This window comes from Sciurus vulgaris (assembly GCF_902686455.1).
Source record: "Sciurus vulgaris genome assembly, chromosome: 2".
Classification (NCBI taxonomy): Eukaryota; Metazoa; Chordata; class Mammalia; order Rodentia; family Sciuridae; genus Sciurus; species Sciurus vulgaris.
Genome location: NC_136462.1, coordinates 118,825,544 through 118,840,152, shown reverse-complemented (window position 1 = coordinate 118,840,152; position 14,609 = coordinate 118,825,544). Strand labels below are relative to the sequence as shown.

General features: G+C 43.1%; 1 protein-coding gene across 6 annotated transcripts in view; it reads left to right on the top strand.

Moving 5' to 3' along the window:
• Positions 1–3,242, top strand: part of CELF6 (CUGBP Elav-like family member 6) — a 31,430-nt gene extending 28,188 nt beyond the window's left edge. For 5 of the 6 annotated variants that reach the window (XM_079122894.1, XM_079122892.1, XM_079122891.1 and 2 more), the window contains 3 exons: positions 54–197; positions 809–964; positions 1,634–3,242. In XM_079122894.1, the coding sequence (XP_078979020.1) occupies positions 54–197; positions 809–936 (272 nt within the window). In that variant the 3' untranslated portion in view covers positions 937–964; positions 1,634–3,242. Of the gene's footprint in view, positions 1–53; positions 198–808; positions 965–1,633 lie in introns of those variants that run through there. The other variant, XM_079122895.1, reaches the window with a different exon arrangement.
• The last annotated feature ends 11,367 nt before the right edge of the window (positions 3,243–14,609 follow it).

The following is a 14,609-nucleotide window of genomic DNA, read 5'->3' as shown; positions in this document are numbered from 1 at the left end:
TGGGGTTGGACTCGGGGTCCCTTCCCTGAACCAGCCTGCTACTGTTCCTGCAGGCCCCGAAGGCTGTAATCTCTTCATCTATCACCTGCCTCAGGAGTTTGGTGATGCAGAACTCATACAGACATTCCTGCCCTTTGGAGCTGTTGTCTCTGCCAAAGTCTTTGTGGATCGAGCCACCAACCAGAGCAAATGTTTTGGTGAGCTGAGCCCTATACCTTGACTTCTCCCACTCCTGGCCTCAGAATCCCCTTACAGACCCTACAATAAGGCAGTGATTTCCAGCAACTGCATGTGTGGCACAAAGTGGGATCACAGACCAGAGATGGGGCTAAGCCTAGACCAAGAACAAGACTTCTTTCATGTTCACTTGGGAAACTCAGGTGTCTAGAAGGTATTCAACCAAATCAGAGCTTTGGAGTTTGACCAGAGCCAAAGTCATCTGTCTGGGACCAGAGATGCCCTCCAACTCCAGCTGCAATTCTGAGGATTAGAATGGGAGTAGTAGAGGGCAACAGCCAACCCAAGCCAGGGAAAGACAGAGAAAGACCCAACCAACACCCTACCCGGCTCCTCCCACAGAGTTACCTCCCATCCTTTCAAGAATCACACCTTAGGAATCTCAGACCATCTGCCTTTATGAGTGTGCTTCTTCTGGGTATGCATGTATACACATAAAAATGGGGAGGGGGTTAATATTTGGTAGAACTGGCCTGAGGAACTTGGGAAATGAGGGGGGATCAGTCAAATAGAAAGGAGGCCCTGCTAGGCAGGTTTCACAGCTAACCTCTCTGCCCACCCCCATGCCTAGGGTTTGTTAGTTTTGACAATCCAACCAGTGCCCAGACTGCTATTCAGGCCATGAATGGCTTTCAAATTGGCATGAAGAGGCTCAAGGTCCAGCTAAAGAGGCCTAAGGATGCCAACCGGCCTTACTGATCTGCTCTTACTAACCAGCCACAGAAAGGTGAGTATCAGATGGATGCCAAGCAAATAGGATAAAAAGAGGAGCCAGGACTAGAAGGAATCCTTGAATGGAGACTTTGTGCTTTTCCTTTATTCTGAGGAATGAGATAAATGAGACAACATTCCTGTCTCCACAGGAGATACAGGAAAGGCCCTGGAGAGGGTCCTGGGAGTGAGATTTGGGCTAGTTTTTGAAGAGTCTTTTAGCCTCTTGTAGCCTTATAGTCTCTAGGTGGTGGAGAACCATTGAGTTTGAGAAGATATGAGGGCTGAGGTAATGACAGTGAACTTGGAGATGAGGGGAGAGAAGCAAATATACTTAAGAGGCAGGGCCTGGTGGGTGATGGACAGAGGTGACAAGTTCTAGTCTCTGACTAGGTAATGGGTCCTTAGAAGGCTGCCTGCAACTTTTAGAGATGTGCTCACTACCCCTGAAGGTTCACCTGGCCTTGCATCACTTAAACTGCCCCAGGAACCCTTTGCAGGGACATTGGCTGGAGTCATCTGCCTAGGACCCAGGATCTGGCTTTAGTGTACCAGGCTGCTGCCAGGAAGAGAGACCCAGCTACTCATCAGCATTGTCACTAAGCGGGCAGGCTGCTCTTGTCTTTCCCTCTAGGGTGATTTTTACCTCCCCCCTCTCTCCTTATCAATTAATACCCAACAACAGAAACTGAAGAGTGAGAAGAAAGGGAAGAAAAAGCACAGAAACGCTGGAGCAGCCCTTCCGGAAGGAGCAGCTGCAGATGGAAGTGGATCAGACCCGAGGCTGGTGCCTGGGGCTCAGGCCACTCAAGGATTGTTCTTATCAAGTGGGTTGTTCTGCACCTGTGGCAGAGAGCTCAGGCTGTCAGGGCAACTAGGGCTGGTTGAGGACTGACTGGGGAACCAGCAGAAGGCCTTGGGGGTGCCAAGGGCTTCTCCACAAGGGAAGCCCAGATTAACTTCTTTCAAAATCATATCATTCCTTAGAGTTTAGGGACCAAAGGACTATTGCTTTTTTAAGAATATATATATATATATCTATATAAACTAAAACAAGAAAAACACAAGAGAAATAAAAAAGACAGTATAGAGTCTCATAAAAGCTGCCTTTAAATATCCCTAGGAGACAGGGTGAAGGAGACCTTCGATAGCCTCAGCCTAGGCAGTGGGAGGCTGTGGAAAGATTGTCTTGTGTCTCATCCCCTCTTAAACCACTCCCCGCCTTCCCTTTTAAAGATAATTAAGGACCTGAGGTCCAAGTAACAAGAGGGTTATGGAAGCAGTGAACACACAATCTCCAATCTCCAGCCTCAGAGGTCATCCCTGAGGAGACCCCAAGAGGAATTCAGGCCTACCCTGGTTTTGTCATCCTACAAGACCTCCTGGGCAGCAGAAGTGGTAATCTTCCTTTCCTTATCAATGGTTTTTCCCCTGGAACCACTGCTTCTCCAGACAGGAAGAAAGAGGGAGTTTCGGTCACGTGAATTTTTTTCATCCCATTCAGTCCAGATAGACAGAGGCCTTGCCTTTGGCTGAACTGAGACATCTCCTATTTCTCCTCCCCTTGAACCAGCCCCAGTGTCCCCTTGCTCCAGGCCACCTTCTGTCTCTTAGTCTAAGTTTGCCTACCTGTAAAGTAGATTCAAGATATATGTAGAGGGCTGTGACAACAGACTTGGAAGGTTTGCTACTGTATATACTGCCATTGAGAAGGGGATAATTTTCAATATGTAGAAGCTTCAGAATTAGGGGTCCCTTTTTACCCAGGACCTAGGAGGGAAGTAGATGTTTTGCCAAAATACTTCTTCATTCCTTTAAAAAGTACATCTTTCCTATGCAAGAGTGTCTCATATGTGCTTATCCAAGGTGCTTTTAGACGGTGAGCAGTGTTCAGCTTAGAAGTGGTGTGTGCTCTGTCTGTCCGTCTTTGTCTGTCCGTTGTATCCAGTGGGTGCCATATAAAGCTGATCAATGGTGGTGCTTCCTGCCTGCTTCTGTGAGATGGGCAAAAGATTCCGCTTAGAACACCGTGATTCACCTTGCCTTGGTCAGCCTTTCCTGTGCCCACAGGGCCTTGCACATACTTTTTTCCAGGGGGATGATTTCCCCTCCACCCCATAGAAATGAATAAGCCTAGTCTGAGGCCCCAGCTGTGTGTGGGGGCTCTGTAGTCCCCAGATGTTGCTGAGGCTGGAGGTCTCTGATATGATAACATTCAGACAGTAATGGATGTGGGGTGGGGTCAGAAGATTCTTCCTGCATAATGGTTTCTAAGAAAACTTGTTCCCACCTGTTCCTCTTGTCTTTGACTCATTTTTGGAGGGAATGGGAATCAAAAATAACATTACCAGGTAAGGCATAGTGTACATCCACCAGTAATTTTCAACTGAGAGGAACCACTCTTGAAGGGATGTGTATACCAGCATAATGCTGACACATAATTGGAGCACCCCAAACACACGCAGCCCCTGTACACTTGAACAGATCCTCACCTATAGGCATAGGGTGCTCTCAGTGTTAGGTGCTAAACATGGCCGTGGGTGCTGGGACCTAGGTGCAGGCCACACACCTGGAGTAAGGGGAAAGATAGGCCATGAATGCAGTTACAATGAAGAGCCACAGAAGAAAAAAACTAAACTTAGGCCTATTGGCAGGGGAGATCAGAGAAAGTCTCCCAAAGGATATTAAGAAGGGCGAGTATGCTGGGTATGTTGACACACACCTGTAATCCCACCGGCTCAGGAGGCTGAGGCAGGAGGATCATGAGTTCCAGGCCAGCCTCAGCAACTTAGCAAGGCCCTAAGCAGCTTAGCAAGACCCTATCTCAAAATAAAATATAAAAAAGGGGCTGGAATGTGGCTCAATGGTTAAACACCCCTACGTTCAACCCCTGGCATCAGAAACAAACAAAAGAAGTAGGAGTGTCACCAAGGATGAACTGAGACAAATTTGGACAAAGCCTTTGGACAGCTGCATCATTTTGAAAAGTTATCTTTATTTACCAAGAAATAATAATGATTACCATTTATTTCTCTCATATTATTCTACCATGTTTCAGATAATGGGTACAAGATAAGATTTACCCATTTCAAACTCTACCCTGAATCTTAACTCATTACTGAGTCATGTTGAGATACTTGCACCAAAATGACATTTAGGGTATTTTGCTTCATACTTTAGGGTTTGAACTATGAACTGGCCAACTGACTCCATAGCATCAGAGGTTGCTGTGCTCTAGACCAGGGGTCAGCAAACTATGGACCTGTGGGCCAAATCTGGCCTATGGCCTATTTTATATTATATACAAACTAATGGTTTTTATATTTTTAAAGTGTTTTCTAAGCAAAGAAAAATAAAATGAGACAAAGGCCATATGTGGCTCACAAAGCCTAAAATAGTTATTTTGTCCTTTAGACAAAAAGTTTGCCGACCCCTAATAAGATTGTGGAAGACTTGTATAATGTTCAAATTTGAACACATGGTATTTGTGTCTCTGTTTGTGTGTACATGTATTAGTCTGGACTTTTTCTGTTCCAAGTGTCAAAAACTCAACTCAAACATGCTTAAGCCAATAGGAAATTAATCAGTGTGCAAAACTGATAAATCAAAGGATGTGTCTGCCTTCAGACATGAATGTCTAGAGGTTCAAATGATGATTACTCTATCTCTTGACTTTACTTCCTTCTTTTTGGTCTAACTAGCTCTAGCTCTGAAATCCTAGGGAAGACTTTGGCCAGTTTTGGACATGCACCTACCTCTAGGATGGAAGACTGGGCCACCATAATTTACAGCTTCACCAGGACTATGAGAAGGAAGAGAAATGGGTCCCCAAAGGAAGGAATGATGGGAAGATAAGCAAAATGTGTCCACTATATTTCACCCTTTATTTCATCCACCTATACTTTTCTTAATGAGCATACAATTTCAAAAATGTGCCTACCTAACAATGCGGTGATCCTAAACTCAACCAAAAACATACTCACCCACTTCTCAATTGTAGAGAAAACAGTGTCATATCTAGTTGCTTTACTCAGTTCAGGGTCTCTTAGTGATGTGCAATTCTTGATCAGGTATGGATGTGACTTATTAAGATTTTGCAACCTATAGATAAAAGATAAATTTAGCTACACCTATATAACCAAGATGGAATACAGTTTAAAAAAACTCTTCCATTTGGAATAAGTGAGAAGAGAAAACAATCTAATCTACAGCATATAGCACATCCTTCTAGACAGTGGAGTCAATTTCTTGATCAATAAAATCAATTGCTTTTGGTCCTTTCCATGGGGGAAATATTTCCTTTATTATCTGTTGTTCTTTATGGACATCCCTAAGATGACCCATCTATAACTGTAATATCCCACCTCCCTTTGACATGGTTTTGGGATAAAGATTGCCTTAGAAATCCAGCAGTCCCTGATCTCTCTTTACCTGATATATGGATTCTCTGATTCCTGGGTTCTCTGTGAACTAGTAACCATCATCAAGAATCTTGCTGAGTCTTCTTCCTAGAGTCTTTTTGTAGCCTTCAGAAATGTGGTTTACATCTCTAGCATCACACTTTAACCATTCCCCTCCCTTCAACTTCATGGCTTCCATAGTGGCCTGTTTATGGTGGTGCTCATAAAGTCAGAATTCCTATTTGACTCATGGCACATTCATCTTCCAGTGACCTTGGCCCTCACCAGACAGTCAAAATCCTTGAGTGGAGCCAAGTGCAGTGGTGCACACCTGTAATTCCAGTGGTTCAAGAGCCTGAGGCAGAAAGATCACAAGTTCAAAGCCAGCCTCAGCAATTTAGCAAGGCCCTAAGTAACTTAGCGAAACCCTGTCTCAAAATAAAATATACAAGAAGGACTGGAGATGTGGCTAAGTGGTTAAATCCCCCTGGGTTCAATCCCTGATACCAAAAAAAAAAAAAAAAAAAATATATATATATATATATATTATTATTATTATATATATATATATAATAAAATCCCTGAGTTGTACTGGCTCCTGGGCTCAGCCCCAAGGAGATTCTTAGGACAGTACTGAGGCAACCAAGAATACGCTCATTCCGTCCAGCAATAGGCAGCTTGCTTCACTCCTTTCCCTCCAGATATGACCTGTTATCACACTGAGGTCAAATCATCAAAGAATGCCTGAGGAGATTCTTTCAGTTGACACTGAATATGGGGCCCTCTGATAACCTCCAGAGCTTAGGGACTGTCAGGAGAGTCTTTAGCCTTCTGCAGGGCTCCTAGAATGAATTTCTCTCCTTGGATGCAACCTGGGTGTCCTGGATATGAGGAGCAAAGACTTTTGGTCTGAGATGGGTTTGGTGACCTTTGACCTTGGAAATGGCTCTGGCTCTGCTGTGTGCTCTGACCAGACCTGGAGGCTCACCCCTGTCTCAGGGCAGCAGAACATGCATGCAATAACCTCCAAAAGAGGGTGCTATGATGTGAAGATCACTGAATCTCCTTGATCCTTCCGGGCTTCAGTTGTGATCTTTGGACATCTACTCTTCTGACTGGTGCGGGCTTCCATTGTGATGTGAGGAACTCCAGCAGGGACTCAGAGGCTGTTTGTAGCCTCTGGGTCTCCTTGCATGGCCGGTATATTTTATATTCCATTACACAGCCTGGAGTTCTTCAGGAGAGCCAGTGAAGGAGGAAACCTGTTGGGCTTAGGGAGCTTAGAGCCTGTGCAGGCCATGCAGCTACCTTTCGGTCTAAGGCCTGATTTGGATTTTCCATCTAGCCCATATCCTGGAAGGGCTGACTGGGTGACTAAGTCTGTCTGAGTGCAAACTCAGAAAGGGCAGAGGGTCACTCTTTTTCTCCCTATCCCTTCCTTCAGACACAGTTATTAAAATATCTTCCACCTTGTAGCAGCCTGAACTGACCAAAGTCTTTAAATGGTCATCTGTCGATGGAACTTTGAACCTTCAACTTCTGCTCTCCTGCCCTCCATCTGCCTAAGAGCACAGAGATCCAGAAGGCAGACTGCAGGCCTGGGTAGCGCTTTTCCCAAGGGATGTCTTAGATGCTCATCAGAAAATGCAGGGGATCATGAAGAAAGTCTGTAGAATGAGCCTTAGCTTCTTGGAAATTAGCCCAGAAATGGCTTGACCTAGTGACCTTGGCACTGGGCCCCTGAGAGAAAGCCAGAGGTTGGGGCTAAGTTCCCTGCAGCTAAGTAGGAAAAATCAGCTGTGTCCTCAAGCTTTTTTTACTACCTATTAGGACTCTGTGTTGATTCGGGGACTGATTATTTCTGTCTGAACCTAGTCCTTTAGAAAGCAGTCTCTGAGGCAAGGATTAAAATGATGACTATTTTGGGAGGTGGAAATCCAGGATAGTGGCAGGGGAAGGAGTGCAGAGAATGCAAGACAATGTATTACTGTGTTGACCACTGATTTGCATGAGCCATGAAGAAAAGCAGGTCACATGACAGTGAAAGGCATGTTTGCTAGGCACATGGTGTTTGCAAAGAGAAGTTACACCCTGGAGCAGTTCCCCAATAGAAGGTTTTGGAAGGAATTTATCCATCTGTTGTCCTCTCATCTGTTTTCCATTGGCCAAAGTACACCTCACAGACAGCAAATTCCCTTTATCAGTTGTGTCATTTGTTGCCCAGATGGCTGCTGGGGAAGTCAGCTCCATGGCCTGCTACATGGAATTTCTACCAAAGATATGAAAGTAGAGAGGCTACATGGCTTAGGCATGGTGCTAACCAAGAGAAAAGAAGGGAGATAACCAAGAGAATCCAAGAAAGTGCATGAGGTTTACACCCAGAATATTCCACCCTCTTCCACAGGATTCACAGTCAAGGACCCCAGAAACTAGGCACCAGGAACTGTCTAAATTCCAAGCCAAATAAATCCTATTTAACTTGCAGGTAGGGGAGAAGCATTCAGAAGCATTCAATAACCCCCTTTCTGGAACTTCACAAGCCCTAAACTCTAGCCCCTCCTGGATCTTCCACCTCTGTGCTTTTGTTCTTACTCACTTTAGCTTAGAGAAGAGAACTTGACTTCACAATATGCAAGACACATGATTATCTGGCCCTTGGCATAAGGCAGAAAATGCAACTCTACACAAAGCTGTATAGTGTTCTAATTCTGCTGCATGGAGGAAAGCTGAACTGCAGGATCTTATAAAAAATCTCAAGAGGCTAACACACTCCAACGTCTAGATATTTTTTTTCTCGTGTGCCCCTGAAATCTAGATCTCTGATGGATGCATGATCTGCATCTCAATATAAAGTAGAAGTTTAACCAGATAAGGTGTGTGTGTGTGTGTGTGTGTTACTGGTAGATTGAACCCTGGAGTGCTCTGCCACTGAGCTACATCCCCAACCCTTTTACTTTATTTTGAAACAGGGTCTTGTTAAATTGCCAAGCCTGGTCTCAAACTTGCAGTCCTCCTGTCCCAAGCTCCCAAGTCATTGGAATCACAAGTGTGTGCCACTGCATCCAGCTAACCAGCTAACTTAACATCACACAACAGGGATTTCTAACTTCCCGAGATCCTCACTAACTTCATGTGACTCCAGTTCCAGCAATTACACATTCTAGAGTCCATTGTTTGCATACCCCATTCCATTTCTATATTAATACTCATTTTAATTACAAATGATAGGAACTAATATAAAACAGCTTAAAGCAAGATGGGAACTGAGAAGTGTAGTAGCATTACTGACCTCAGGCAGGGTTGAACTGGGGGGCTCAAAAAATATCACCAGGTCTCTTGCTCCATCTCTCAGGGCTCTGCTTCCCTTTAAGTTATGGCTCTACTCTTTTTCCTATTAGAGAACTACTCTCCATATGGCAGAGAGAGCTGGGTACCAGAAGTTTCAATCTCATATCCCTTTAACACAATGGCCTCCAAAGCAAGAGAGCTTTGAGGGGGAATTTTATGATTGGCTCTACTTAGGTCACACACCTGTACCTGAACTAATCTCTTTGATTGAAATGATGAACTCCTCTGCCTGACCTGATGGGTCATGTATCCATCTCCATGGGGGCAAAAGGGGGCAGAGATAAAAGTGGCATTGTGACTTTCAGTCCCACCAAGTACTTATGAAATGTAAATACATGCCCTCCATGACCTATAAGAATGTATAATTTGGCTGGAGGATAGGATGCATGTAAGAGGGCAGTGAGAGTCAAGGAGGGACTAAATTCATAGAAAGCATATAAATTTTAGGCTGGGGGCATTAGGGAGCCATTGGAGGGTTTAAATAGAGGAGTGAAGCCAAGTGGAGAATAGATTTGAGCAGTATATACTAGATAAGGAGTCTTGTTAGGTGGCTCTTGAAATAATTCTAGTGATGAGGAGTCATGAAGAAGGGATTAATTTAAGATGTATTGAGATTAAATTTAAGATGTTTAGGAAACTGAGTCAAGCTGGTCAGGATGATCATGGATGTGCAGCTTGTTGTGTTTACCAACATGCTGAGCACATTGCTTTTCTATCTTGTTATCCACTATCACTACCTAGCCATCAGCAATCCCAAAAGTAGGAATGAAAGTGGCATTTTCTCCACGCCAGGGTTTCAGGACATAGTGTGAAGCAAGATGGAGGGTAGGAGGGGCCTTCACACTTCACTTCATCCCTCTACCCATCATAGCATGCCAGCAATTACACCTGAATTTTTCCAAACAACTTTTATTTCCTCAAAGTTATTCCTTACTCATGGAACAAGAAGCTGTAACTGAATAGGGGCCAGTTTAGGGGCTGCTTTTTTCTATTCTCTCCCCCTCAGTAAAAAAGTAAACATATTGGGGCTGAGGAGGTAGCTCAGTGATAAAGCACTTGCATAGCATGTATGAAGACCTGGGTTCAGTATTCAGTTCAACAAAAAAATAAAAATTTTAAGATGTTTATAAGGTAAAATTTATTCAGTTTAAATGAGGATATAAGTCTAAAATGCTTCCTTCTCAGGGTTCAGGCTGAATAAATCACAGGTGATATTTACTAAGGAACATGAAAGAAATGCAGAGTGAGAAAATGAGTCTGCCTGTGATGTAGCCAAGTGGAGCTGTGTCAAAGGCAATTAATCCAAAAGGCAACTTGAAATACAAGGAGTATACATGGAGCTACAGAATTTGGAGGCCCAGTTCATAGGTGTGTATCTCTCAGGATGATTTAAACAGAAAACATTTGTTGGAAGGGCACGAGTTTGGGTCCCATGATTCAGGTAGGAGACCCAAGATTAGAAAATAGGTAGGAACAATGGAAGTCCAGTTCACCAGAACAAAGGCCAGAATCACATACCAGAACCAGTCCAGTGAGAATACTGCTGCTGTTGTTAGCCTCAGACAGTGGATGTTACTACCACCAATACTCACACCACTATAGCTGCTGGGCATGAGAGAAAGCTGAGCCTACTGTGGCAACTGCCACTGGAATGAATTCTCCATGGTTCTATTTCTCTGAATCATTCCAGAATCTCCATTTCTGGGTGCTACTTGGCTAAGCCTAGGTCATATGCTTCTTCTGTCCTACTTGCTGAAGATCTGGGAAAGTAAACATCTAAACATTTTATGTCTGTCATGAAAGGGTGGCTCTATTTATCTATAGGACTTGTAATATAGGAAGGGGATTCAGATTCTGAGAAGCCGAAAATGACCAAGGTCTGTTTCACTAGGGTGCTGTTGAAAGTGAGATAAGAGAAGAATAGGATTTATGCTGGCCTGTTTTCATATTTAAATAATAATGAAAGAAAGGGAATCTATTATGGATGCTGTGAAGGAGCCATATGAAAAAGAAATTGGAAGAGGTTATTTTGAAGGAGCCAACAGAGTGAAGGGTTGAGAGGATAGGATGATCAACAATGCTGAATGACAGCAAGTGGTTTAACAAGCCTGAATATTTTCAGTGGACTTGGCAGTTCAGAAATCATTTGTAACTTTGGTGAAAGTATTTTTAGTGGAGATTCTGAGAAGAGTCAGATGGCACCAGATTTAAGAATACATAGAAATGTAGATGTAGAATGTACACTACTCCTAGAAGCTTGGCTGAAGGCAAAAAACCCAGTAGTATATAGGATTAAAACTGGATTTTAAAAAAAGGTTAGGCTAATTGATCATAATTTTGTGCTGAGATCAAGAGTAGGAGAGAGGAAAGAGTTGAATATACACGAAGTAAAGGGTAAATAAAGAAGCAGTTACTGAAGAGGCAAAAAGGAGTGAAATACAGATCACAATGAAAGGATTAACCTTGGATTCGAAGGGAGACACCCTCCTTTGTGAAATATAAAAGATGGGAGAAAGCCAATGTCAGGGGACAGAAAGTCAAGGCAGCAACCTCCATGGAGTTATTTTTTCTGTGAAGCAAAATGAAGGATGGTGTGAGAAACTGACATGTGGAAGGAATGCTTGTTACACTGAGGGCTCAGCTGATGAGACTGCATTGGGTACAAGTGGAGTGAGTTTTTGCAATTTGTTGTAGAAAAAGAGTGATTCACAGACCCCCAAGTTCAAAGGGTCTCACGAAGTGTCTCAGAAGCTGCCAGGTGCTAGAGAATAATCTCATCACTTCTAGTTTCTGCCTCTCCATGATTCATTCTTTGTCCTAGGCTGTTTTTCTCCATTCTCATTTCTCATAGTAGATGGGAGATAGATGGAGTCCAGTTAGAATCATAATCTCCTAGCCCTACCTTAGATTCCCAGGAGAGAACATTTGTTTAGTACAGATGAAATCAGGAATCCATTTATATCTCAATAAAATACTACCAGGGTGCCAGGGGTCACATAATACAAAAATGGCCCTGGAGTGTGTGGATTTGGAGTGTGAACGTGGGGAATATAATTCCCAAAGAATGGGCTCATAGGCTGAACTAACCTAAAATGGTTTCTACCTACAAGTTCAACTCTGTAGGACTGAGTGGTTTCCTTCATCCTAGTTTAGATGGCAGAATAGAGAAGATAGATAGCTAAAATGATCCGTGAGTGTGTTTTTTAAAGAGTAAAGTCAATCATTCTAACAAAAATGTAATTAAAGTGACTGAATTAAAGATCTGGAATGGAGGGGCTGTGGTGTAGCTCAGTGGTAGAGTGCTTACCTAGCACATGTGAGGCATTGGGTTGATCCTCAGCAACACATAAAAATAAATGAAATAAAGGTATTTAGAAATATTTTTTTTAAACTGATCTGGAATGGATAGGAAAATAAGCAAGGCCAGGAAGATCCTGAAAAACTATGAGGCAGTTGAGATTCACAATAAGTAACTGAGTGGTGGTGTGAGATGGAAAGGGTTGAGGAGGGGGAATCCTGGAAGGTTATGGAATCCTGAAAGGTTATAGAATTCTGGAGTTGAACATTTCACTGAAGAACACAGAATTCTTGAGCCTACCCATAAGCCCTGTATTCAGTTTCCCATACACATGTGGCTCTCAGAAGTTGTTAAGGGACCCTTGATTATGAATTGCTTTAAGGAGTAGGACCAACTCTTTCCCAAACTACTCTAAACTCTGCATTCTGCATTTGGGCTATATTCATTACTTTTTTCATTTATTATATGCAATGGGTGTGTCAAACTGAGATGCTGTAGCCCAGGCTGAGTGGCAAGGTGAACAGAGGTGGGCATCAAAATGAAAAGGAGTCAGAATGAAGAGGCTGAAGACATACACGTGTAAAAGAGAATTCTTACTGGGAAAATCCTGACATTAGTCAGTTCAGAAGCAATAGATATGGCATGTGTTTTTTTTTTTTTTCTTTTTTTTTTCACTTAGGGTCAAGGCCTTCCTTGTATGTGGTGTGTCCATCTAAAAAGAGGAAGTGAGGAAGGAAAGTTATGTCCAACATGAACCTTTTCACATGAGTGCTGATGGAAAAAAAAGGCATATGGGAGTCCCAAGACCAATAAATATGAGAGGAAGTCTGACCATATCTAGGGTTATTAACTATAACAACTAAAATTACAGCTTTCATTTATGGACTACAGATGCTCCTCAACTTACAATGGGGTTATGCCCCAATTAACCCATTGTAGTCTGAAATATGGAGAATCATAAATGCATTTAGTACACCTAATCTACTGAATGAATATTATAGCTTAGCAACAGGGCACTGTAAGGTATCAGTTATTAACCCTCCTAATCCTGTGGCTGACTGGGCACTTTGATCAGATGCTTCTGCCCCACTAGGAAAGACTGCAGTGCATAGTGCTATGTATAGGGAAAATTCAGAGTTTAAAGTTCAGAGTATAGTTTCTACTAAATAAGTATTGTATTTGGGCCATCATAAATTTAGAACCATCTTACGCTGAACCATGTAAATTCTGACATCTGTACTTCCTAGTGTAAGGATTATGCTAGTTACTTTTTGTGTGTGTGGTACTGGGATTGAACCCAGGGCTTCACACATACTTAAGCATTCTACTACTGAACTACATCCCCAGCCCTCTTTATTTCATTTTTTATAGCTTTATTTATTTTTATGTGGTGCTGAGGACTGAATCCAATGCTTCACACATGCTAAGCAAGCACTCTACCACTGAGCTACAACTGCAGCCCCTTTATTTTATCTTTGAGACAGCATCTAGCTAAATTGCCTAGGCTGGCCTCAATTTGGTATCCCCCTGTCTTAGCCTCCTGAGTTCAGCTTGCTGGTTACTTCAAATGTATTAGTCTTTTTTTGTGGGGGAAGGTACTGGGGCTTAAACTCAGGGGCACTCAACCACTGAGCCACATTCCTAGCCCTATATTGTTGCTTAGTGCCTCACTATTGCTGAGGCTGGCTTTGAACTCTCGATATTCCTGCCTCAGTCTCCTGAACCACTGGGATTACAAGTGTACTGAACTTTCAGGTATCTGGGCTTGCTGGGGCAGCACATATACTAAAATTGGAACGATTCAGAGAAGATTAGCATCCCCTGCATAAATTGTGAAGCATTCCACATTTACAAAAAAAAAAAAAAAAGAAATTACAGACATTTATGTCCTACAAAAATGGTTCAAGCTAATACATATGCTTTAAGCTAATACTATCTCATTTTACCTTCAACACGACAGCCCTATGAAATAGGCATGATTGTCTTCAATACAAAAATGAGAAAATAGTTACACAACAGCTACTAGGGAGGCTGAGACAGGAGGATCACAAGTTCAAAACCAGCCTGGGCAATTCAGGGAGACCCTGTCTCAAAATAAAAAATAAAAAGGCCTGGGGATGCTAACTCAGCCATAGAAAGCTTGCCTTAGTAAATGTGAGGCCTTGGGTTCAAGCCCCAGTACTGTGTGAGAGAGAGAGAAAGAGAGAGAGAGAGAGAGAGAGAGAGAGAGAGAGAGAGAGAGAGAATGGTGAATAAAGACTCAGAAAATGAAGTCTTCTTTTTTTTAGGGTGCATAATCAAGTGCTGAAACCAGGCTTTGAACCCACCTTGACTCTGAAGGCTAGGGTACTTTCCATACTTGCAGCTACCAGGGGAACAGAATAGACAAACTAAGAATTTAAAGATCCTGAGATATATGACTCTCACTTTCGAAGCAAGTTCTTGGGAGTCAGCAATACCTGGGGGGAGAACGGGGTTCTAGGCCTCTGTGGGCCGAACGGCAGCGTTCAGTAAGGAGGTTCCCTCCCAGGCTACAAGTAAGCAATCTGGATTGCTTTACCCGTACATTCCTCCCAACCACAGGGGGCGCTAAACACAAACATCCTCCTTTGGCG